This window comes from Miscanthus floridulus, chromosome 7, assembly GCF_019320115.1.
Source record: "Miscanthus floridulus cultivar M001 chromosome 7, ASM1932011v1, whole genome shotgun sequence".
NCBI lineage: Eukaryota > Viridiplantae > Streptophyta > Magnoliopsida > Poales > Poaceae > Miscanthus > Miscanthus floridulus.
The window spans coordinates 99773448-99783271 of NC_089586.1; the positions used below are offsets into that span (position 1 = coordinate 99773448).

Here is a 9824-nt window from a genome sequence, read left to right on the forward strand (position 1 = left end):
TACCACTCACTAATTTTTTTTGAAACTACACTATTTTTAAAAAAAAAGGGGAAAGAGAGCTCTCTATTTTTTTTTTTTGGATCGGAAGAGAGCTCACTATTGGGTGATTGGGTTCATGGCCGTGGACCGGAGAGAGGATGTTAAGCCGAACACGTTGCCTGGCCATTACGGGCCGCCCCTATCCCGGCCCGGCCTCCCAGGCGGCCGGGGCCCCAGCAACCGCACGGGCGCACGGGCCGAGGCCGACGCCTCCCGCGACTCCGCGAGGCCAGCGATGGCCCACGCCCACGGCCCCCGCGGGACGCGGACGCGGCTCCAGTTCTTTTTTTTTTTTTTACCCCTTGAACTGTTGAACACCTCCCACGTTTGCATAATTGCATCTCCAACTCCCAAGAACCTGCCTCGCGCTTCTCCTCCCCCAGATCTATCAATTCGTTCGGAGTTTCGGACCGCCCTTCCCGTCGTCCCCGTTCCAAAGCGCGGCAGGCTGAGCGATTCCTTCCGTCAGATTTGAGTCGTCATGAATCCCGAGTAGTAAGGCCTCCGATCATCCTTCCCTTCTCTTCCGAGCCCATCACCGTGATCTATTCCGTTGGATTTTCGCTTGTTGCTGGTGGTCTGTGGTTGCGTGGTTCCGTATGGAATTTACGGGGATCTGATCAGGCGCGCGCTGGTGGGTCTCACTAGTTAGCTTCCGATCTGGATCTGGGAATTCGTGATTTCCTGTTGGGATTTCGTGAATGAAAGGGCCTCCTGCGGCCGCGGTGCTTTGGTCTACCTTCATGGAGGAATATTCATGTTATACAGCTTGATGCATCTTTCATGGCTGTGTTTGTTCGGTTTAGATTATGCTTTGCTTTGTAAGGCGTGGTGAGGATGCTCTCTGGTGTAGAGGCATAGGCTTCCTAGTGGAAAATACCTGGACATGGGGTTTTATTGGGGAAATTACCATGGGAAATAGTTATCGGGTTATGACTTCTGTTTATATTTTACGATGAACTGTTTCCTCTGCATGAACATTGTACTGTAGATTACTGCATTTGTTAACTAATTTGCATATGTTGCGTTTGTGTAAAGATCATAAGATAAGTTGTATTAGTGATAGTTGTGGTTGAACATCCATTATCAGCCATAGTTGTATTAGCCATTTATGTGTTCAACATGGAACAAGTATATACTATGTTTAAAGTGTTGCGCAGCCAAGTATTTGTCTTGTTTATAATATGGTTGTAGTAGAATACTGAACCTATGATAACTCAATTAGAAGGAATCCAACCTGGAGTTATATGAAACTGTACAACCAAATGTTAGATTGGCCTATTCTGACATTCAACATGTAAAGTTGAAATCTTTGTTTAATGAATTAGATATCTAGATAGGCAATGAAACATAAAAAAATTGAACTTTAGAGAAAAATGATTTTGAATAGGACCGTAGGAGCACATTTATGCTGCAGAAATGACAATTGTAAGGTGCTGGCATCTTGGCGAAGTGATAGCCAACATGATCTGCCAGTAGAGTACTCATCCACCCTGTCAATGTATTGCACTACTTACCCCTAGTTTCCTTTTTCAATTTCAGTGACTACCTTTTCAAACTTCTGCTTATTGGTGATTCTGGTGTTGGGAAATCATGCTTGCTTCTCAGATTTGCGGTAAGAACAACTATTTCTTCTCATAATAATTCTTTGATACTTCTTTGCTGAAGTGGTGTATTTCTTTAGCGTAGCTGTTGCAATATAATAAATGTACATTTGAAGAAACATGCACCGTGTGACTTAACCTTGCAAGTTACAACTGCAGCTGGAAATCATTGATTACTATAAGTTTTCAAATCATGGAGAGGTCCTGTTCATGATTCTATTTAGCGTTTTGCAGGGCCACAGTTTACTTATATTAAAGCATCATCCTTAAAGGTTAATGTAAAATCTTTCTTGCATAGACTGACAATGTTACTGATAAGTGTCCTTCTGTGATTAGGATGATTCATATTTGGACAGCTACATCAGCACAATTGGAGTTGATTTTGTAAGTGCATTGCAAATTCATTTACTTATTACTCCTGAAAAGAATTAATATAGTTTATTAATTCAAGTTCTCTTTGCGTCCCTTTAATAAGTTTTCTGTTTTATCATTTTTTGCAGAAAATTCGGACAGTAGAGCAAGACGGGAAGACCATAAAGCTTCAAATTGTAAGATTACTGTGCCATATTTTTCTTTTACTTAACATATGTGCATCCTTTGATGTCTTTGTGATGTCATGCTTGATATATGTTTCCCAAGATAAACTGGAGAGTAAAAAGAAAAGTTAGCCTTTTCCATAATAGCTAGCAGAGAAACTGGAAATAGATATCTGTTGATTGATCATGTAGGAAATAAGTTTAAACATGATGTAACTTAAGTTCCCACTAGTTAGCAGATGAACCAATGTTTTCTAACTGTGGAAATGTATTCCACTATTCATTTTTTATGTAATCTAGAAGTGCAATTCAGCATCAAGTGTTTGAATTATAGCTACATCTGGAGCTTAGTATAATTAGTGAACTAAGAGTAATGCATTCCATAACAATGAACATCAGCCCGGATTTGTCTGAAAAATACCAATACTTTTATGGTATAACTATTGCGTAATTCTTCAACTGACATGATTTTGTAATTGCTGCAGTGGGATACTGCTGGACAAGAACGCTTCAGGACAATCACTAGCAGCTACTACCGCGGAGCTCATGGAATCATTGTAAGTTGGCCACCTGAACTAGCAACTTCTGAAACTTGTCAACCATATTGATCATGTTACGATACTGTCTATGTTCTATTGTTGGCTTGTAGATTGTATATGACGTGACAGATCAAGAAAGCTTCAATAATGTGAAGCAATGGTTAAATGAAATTGACCGTTATGCAAGTGACAATGTTAACAAGCTCCTTGTTGGGAACAAGAGCGACCTAACTGCCAACAAAGTTGTGGCAACTGAGACAGCAAAGGTAAGCTATCCAGTTTCATGAATTGATAATGACAAGGTCAGCAATATTTCAATTTTCTCCACTCCGCTATGAATTCTTTTGACATTTACAATTGCCTAAACGCCATTCAGGCATTTGCTGATGAGATGGGCATTCCATTCATGGAGACGAGTGCCAAAAATGCCATCAATGTGGAGCAGGCCTTCATGGCTATGGCTGCATCCATCAAGGACAGGTACAGCTAACGTGACAACTGGTAAATATCCTATTGCTATCGTGAAATTCTACTGTGTTTAACGAAATCCTACTTGCTGCCGTTCTCAGGATGGCCAGCCAACCAGCCGCGGCTAACGCTAGGCCAGCGACCGTGCAGATCCGCGGTCAACCTGTCAATCAGAAGACGTCTTGCTGCTCATCCTAAGGTTGCCTGATTTCTTTTGTTCCTTGTGTAAACTCAACACACAATTACCACCGTTTGTGTGCGCACAAGTGTATCTGCATTATTGGTTCAGAAGACGCCCATGCTGATAGCATCTATTTGTTGATTGGATGATTAGACAGCTGCAAATATGTAAGAACATAGAGACCGTCCCCTTGTTGCTCTATTGACTTAAGAGCAAAGAACGACAGTTTATTTCCTTAATTCTTTTCGACCTTATTATAATACAGCTTCATCACTGTTTATAAGCCACGGATTGCATTTGTGAACATCCCTCTGATTTGGTTCTGGTGGTTAAGGATAACATGATCATTGTGACTAAAGTGTGTTGTGTAGCAGCAATCTAAGTTGTCTTAATGACAGCCTTTATGGTCTGTTGGCTTCAATTATGGTTTTCATGGTGTTAAATCAAACGATGTGCTTGAAGGCTCGGGACTGGCTAGCTCGAAGTGCAATTGGAGTTGAAAAATACCTGGAACTTTTTAGGGGATGTTTGGCATGGCTCTTCTTGAGGGGCTTCTCCAAAGGAGCTAGAGCTGTTTTGAAGCCTCCAAAACGGCTTCAGTCCCTTTGTTTTTTTTACTGAAAAACGGTTTCTTTAGAAAAAACATTTGGTAGGGCTTCTCCAAAAACCAGAGCCAGGGGGCCTCATAGTATTTGTGCTTTTTTCCTTTGGCCATAGTATCAGGTGAGATATGAGTAGTTTTGACCCGTTCTAGGCTAGAGCCTTAGATGGTAGGTATACTGCACACATTCTGTGTTGGGCTCTTATGGATGCTAGAAATGCTTATCAGTTGGATATTGAAACTAAAAGTATCTGAACCAGACGTGTGTCGGGATCTAAATTTGCTGGATTAATTTTGAAGTCACCGGATCATCTGGTGACATCGTGCTGATAGCCAGCACAAGTTGTTCCTTCCAATGGGGTTAAGAGCAAACGCAGTTTTGGCCAAGACTCGTAAAAATGGACTCCAACAATTTCACATCGTGCCTCCCAATCTCCGTTTGTTCCCCTCCCAATCGACGTTTGGTGCCAGATCGCCTGCTGCATGCCTTTTCTTTTGTGCCTCCTGCGCGGTGTACAGGAGCTGCTCGCTTTATCTCGTTCTCGTGTGCCGGTGCCGCCGGCGCTGTCGCTTGCCTCCCCGCGTGGACCGACCGTCAGAGATGCTGCCGCCCTCGCCGCGCCCAGGCCACCACTCGCCTCGTCTCCACCGTGGGGAACCCTTCGAGGCTTCGTCAGCCACCTCCTCGTCACTGCTGCCGCAGCCGCTCCCCTTCGCCTCCAGAGCGTGCAAGAATCGACCTCGAAGAAACACGCCCACGTACCGTGTGCTCAGAGAAGGCCTGGAGGTCGGCGCAGCTGGTTCCGCCGTCAAATTGCCCATCCGCGGCGGCCGGAGCCAGCGCTTTCTATAGAAGCTAGCGGGTCCCACCTGTTCAAACTCAAACCAGTCCAACTACGAAGCTCGTTCCGGGCAGGGGCCGGCCGCACGGAACTGCGGAGGTCAAACCGAGCGAAACATGCCTGGTCATCACGGCCGCCCCGTGTCTGTGTCTCCGTCGCACCGAAGCAAACGCGCGGCCAACGGCCAACGCCTCCGCGAGGGCGAGTGAGGCCAGCGATGACCCACGCCACGCGGGACGCGCACGCGGCTTTCGCTCCGCGACCGCGAGCCGCGGCTCTCGAGTATTTATCGTTCCGCCCCTTCAATATCTCACGTTTGCATCTCCATCCAACCACCTGCCCTCGCCTCGCGTCTCTCCTCCCCAGATCCATCGACTCGCTCGAACCGCGGCCCTCCCGTCGTCGTCCCCCGTCCCCGTTCGAAGGCGCGGCAGGCGAGCGATTCCGCCAGATTTGATTCGACATGAATCCCGAGTAGTAAGGCCTCCGATCATCCTTCCCTTCCCTTCCCTTTCCTTGTCTTCCGTCACCGTGATCTATGGAGCTGCCGCTCTCGTAATTCCGTTGGATTTTCGCTTGTTGCTGTGGTTGCGTTGTTCGGATGATCGAACTTACGGGGATCTGATCAGGTGCGCGCTGGTGGGTCTCACTAGCTTTCGATCTGGATCTGGGAATTTGTGTTCCAAATCGGGATTTCGTGAATGAAAGGGCCTCCTGCAGCCGCGGTGCTTTGGTGTACCTCTGCATGGAGAAATTTACGCTGTACAGCTTGGTGCACCTTTGATGGCTGTGTTTGCTCTCCGTCTAGATTATGCTTGGCTTTGTAGGGCGTGGTGAGAATGCGCTCTGGTGCAGCGATATTGGCTTTCTAGAGAAAAATAGCTGGAGAATTATGATGGGAACTTAAACATTATTGCATTATGAGTTCTGTTTATATTTTTGGTGAACTGTTCATTACTATAGATCACAGCATTTGTTAAATAACTTGCATATGTTGCGGTTATGTAAAGAACATAAAAGTTACTACGTAATAGTTATTGTTGCATTGGAACGTCCATTATATATGGTCAATGTGGAACAAGTATTTTCTCCCTCTGATCGAAAGTGTATGATGTTTGCTCTTTCTGGCTTTTAAGATGCGGCTTTGACCATATTTTTCTATGAAAGTATTGTTGTAGTGTTTAATGAATGTGTGTGGTTGAGAAAGTGTTAGTAAGACAAATCTACCCATAACATTTTTATATCTCCAAACTGAATATTTTGAGAATATGGGTTGATTTTGATCATTTTTTAGCCAACCTGTCATATATTTGTGGCAGGAGGAGTATGTTGACAGTGTTGTGTAGCAACAAAAAAGGGCAAATATTAGAGTATCACCTGTTTACATTATCATTGTAGTGCTATTACTGAATCATCAACCATCCAAGGGACTATGATAACTCAACTACCGAAGGAACCCAGTCTGGAGATATATGAAAGTGTGTAACACACACGGTAGATTGGACTCTTCTGACATTCAACATGTATACTTCAAATCTTCGTGTTATGAATTTGATGGCTATAGTATAGAAAATTCGGAACTTTATAGAGAAACAATTTTGAATAGGACTGCCAGAGCACATTTATTTTCCGATAATGGCAATTCAAAGTCGTTGGCATATTGGTGAAGTGATGGAAGCCAACATAATCTGCCAGTAAATTTCTATCTACCTTGTCAATGTAATGCACTACTTAACCTAGTTTCCTTTTTCAATTTCAGCGACTACCTTTTCAAACTTCTGCTTATTGGTGATTCTGGTGTTGGGAAATCATGCTTGCTTCTCAGATTTGCGGTAAGTACTACTGTTTCTTCTCATAATCATTCGTTGATACTTCTACGCTGAAGCAGTGTATTTCTTTAGTGTAGCTGTTGTAATATAAATAAATGTATATTTGAAGAAATGTGCACCGGGTGACTTAACCTGACAACTGCAGCCAAAAAGCATTGATTACAATAAGTTTTTAAATCCTGGAGAGTTCCTCTTGATGTTTCTATTTCATTGTTTCGCAAGGCCATATTTTACTTATATTAAAGCATCATCCTTAAAGCTTAATGTCAATGTTTCTGATAACTTTCCTTCGGTGATTAGGATGATTCATATTTGGACAGCTACATCAGCACAATTGGGGTTGATTTTGTAAGTGCATTGCAAATTCATTTACTTATTAGTGAAAATAATTGATTTACTTTAATTCAACTTTTCTTTGCGGCCCACCAATAACTTCTCTTTTTTACCATTTTTGCAGAAAATTCGGACAGTAGAGCAAGATGGGAAGACCATAAAACTTCAAATCGTAAGATTACTATGCTGTATATTTCTTTTATATATCATATGTGTATGGTTTGATGTCTTGTGATGTCATATTTGACATAGTATGTTTCCCTAGGTAAACTGGAAAGTAAAAACAAAAGTTAGCCTTTTCATGATAGTAAGTAGAGAAACTGGAACATTGATATCTGTTGACTGATCATGTAGGAAATAAGTTTGAACGTAATGTAACATAAGTTCTCACTAGCAGATGAACCAATGTTCTCAAAATGTGGAAATGATATTTCTATTCTTAATTTTTTTATCTAAATTTTGTTTAACCTGTTATGTAATCTAGAAACGCAATTTGGCATCAAGTGGTAGAATTATAGCTACATCCCGAGAATATCATAATCTACTATTCATTGGTGAACCAGTGTGTCGGGTATCGATATTAGGGATACCCAAAACAAGGAAATTAGCTCCCACGCTGACTTCCCTGGATGGCTCGAGACGTATTAAAAGGTCTCGCCCGACCCCAAGGCCGCGGACTTTGTCTCGCCCGACCTCGAGGCCGCGGACTCCATCTCGCCCGACCCCTTGGGTGCGGGCTTCGTCTCGCCCGACTCCAAGGCTGCGGGTTCCGTCTCGCCCAAGGCCGCGGGCTCTGGCTTGCTCGACCTCGAGGCCGCGGGCTCCGTCTCGCCCGACTCCTTGGGTGTGGGCTCCGTCTCGCTCGACCCCAAGGACGCGGTTTTCGTCTCGCCCAAGGTCACGGGCTCCGTATCGTCCGACCTCGAGGACGCGGGTTCCGTCTCGATGGGGACCCATACCGCCGCCAACCACTCCAGGTCCAAGCCTATGGGCCTGGGTCAAAACTTTGACACCAGGGAAGAGGCTAGCACGCCTCGATGTAACCCGTGGCCATGACGGGCCATACCTGGGGATTTGCATCAAGAACAGTGTCGGGCGTGCCGGTGCTGTTGTGTCTAATCCTCGTATGGACGCTGACAGGCGCGTCAGTTCACCACGACGTCCGTCGGGACGTAGTGGAACGCCATGACCGACAGATGACGCCTGCGCATGGCGCCAGTGACGAACAGGGCCGCGACATGGAGCCATCCCTGTTGACATCTACAGGATCGGCGGGACCTGCATGAAGGAGAAGAAGGACCTGGCAACCCTGAAAGCCTTCTTCTCTCTCTCCTTCTCCTCTGTAACCCGCGCTTTCCCTTCGCCTATAAAAGAGGAAGCAGGACGCCCCATGAAAAGGTGGATCTGAACACAAGAGCACGACACGAGCACACGACTGAGCGGCAAGCGAGCTCTCAGCACCCGTTCACTCCTTCCACCAGAGACTTGGGATCCTCTCCCTTTCTTGCCTGTTTGTAACCCATACTGCAAACCAAGTGCCGGTAACACGAGCAGCAGCGAACTAGACGTAGGGACGTTTCGTCCGAACCAGTATAAACCCTTGTGTCCTTCGAGCACACCATTCGAGCCAGACGCGTAAATACAAATTACTCGTCGGTGGTCCGAAAACACCGACAGTGGAAATGCAGTCCATAACAATAAACGACGGACCAGATTTACAATTATGTTTATATGATATAACTATTGTGTATTCCTTCAACTGACATGGTTTTGTAAATGCTGCAGTGGGATACTGCTGGGCAAGAGCGCTTCAGGACAATCACTAGCAGCTACTACCGCGGAGCTCATGGAATCATTGTAAGTTGCCACCTGAACTAGCAACTTCTGAAACTTGTCAACCATATTGATTTATTGCTCATGCTACGATATTGTCTTATTGTTGGCTTGCAGATTGTATATGACGTGACAGACCAAGAAAGCTTCAATAATGTGAAGCAATGGTTAAATGAAATTGACCGTTATGCAAGTGACAATGTTAACAAGCTCCTTGTTGGGAACAAGAGCGACCTAACTGCCAACAAAGTTGTGGCAACTGAGACAGCAAAGGTAAGCTATCTAGTTTCATGAATAGATCATGGCAAGGTCAGCAATACTTCACTTTTCTCCACTCCCCTATGAGTTCTTTGGATATTCACGAATGATTAAAAACACTATCCAGGCGTTTGCTGATGAGATGGGCATCCCATTCATGGAGACGAGTGCCAAAAATGCCACCAACGTGGAGCAGGCCTTCATGGCTATGGCTGCATCCATCAAGGATAGGTACAGCCAACGTGCCATGTGGTAAATATGCTATTGCCATCGTGAAATCCCACTGGTGTTAACGAAATCCTACTTGCTGCTGTTCTCAGGATGGCCAGCCAACCAGCCGCGGCCAACGCAAGGCCAGCGACGGTGCAGATCCGCGGGCAACCCGTCAACCAGAAGACGTCTTGCTGCTCGTCCTAAGATTGCCTGATTTCATTGGTTCCTTGTGACTATTGCTACCGTTTGTGCGAGCACGCAAATGTATTTGCATTATTGCTGATAGCATCTATTCGTTGGCCAGATGATTAGAGAGCTGAAAATATGTTAAGAACATCGTAGAGAGAAGTTCCTCAGTGCTCTCTCTCTCGACTTAAGGAGCAAACAGCAACACTTTTACTTCATTTTTTTCTACTTTACTATAGCCTCGCTGTTTATTAGTCGCGCTACATTACATTTGTGAACAGCTATTGTAATATTTTTTACTCTATATTCGTAGTGAGATGAAATTCCTGTGTGGGCAACAAATTTCCCTTTTGGCTAGTTGA

General features: G+C 44.7%; 2 protein-coding genes across 2 annotated transcripts; both read left to right on the forward strand.

The window, feature by feature from the left end:
- The first annotated feature begins 366 nt into the window (after positions 1–366).
- On the forward strand, positions 367–3725 carry LOC136463957 (GTP-binding protein YPTM2-like). Its single transcript, XM_066462923.1, has 8 exons — positions 367–534; positions 1582–1654; positions 1980–2027; positions 2144–2191; positions 2665–2736; positions 2829–2984; positions 3095–3198; positions 3288–3725. Exons 1-8 carry the CDS (start codon positions 521–523, stop codon positions 3382–3384), a joined length of 612 nt encoding a protein of 203 aa, XP_066319020.1. The 5' UTR covers positions 367–520; the 3' UTR covers positions 3385–3725.
- Positions 3726–5115: 1390 nt separating this feature from the next.
- Positions 5116–9824, forward strand: LOC136467423 (GTP-binding protein YPTM2). Its single transcript, XM_066466114.1, has 8 exons — positions 5116–5287; positions 6570–6642; positions 6940–6987; positions 7097–7144; positions 8758–8829; positions 8923–9078; positions 9191–9294; positions 9384–9824. The coding sequence occupies exons 1-8, from the start codon at positions 5274–5276 to the stop codon at positions 9478–9480; spliced, it is 612 nt and encodes a 203-aa protein (XP_066322211.1). The 5' UTR covers positions 5116–5273; the 3' UTR covers positions 9481–9824.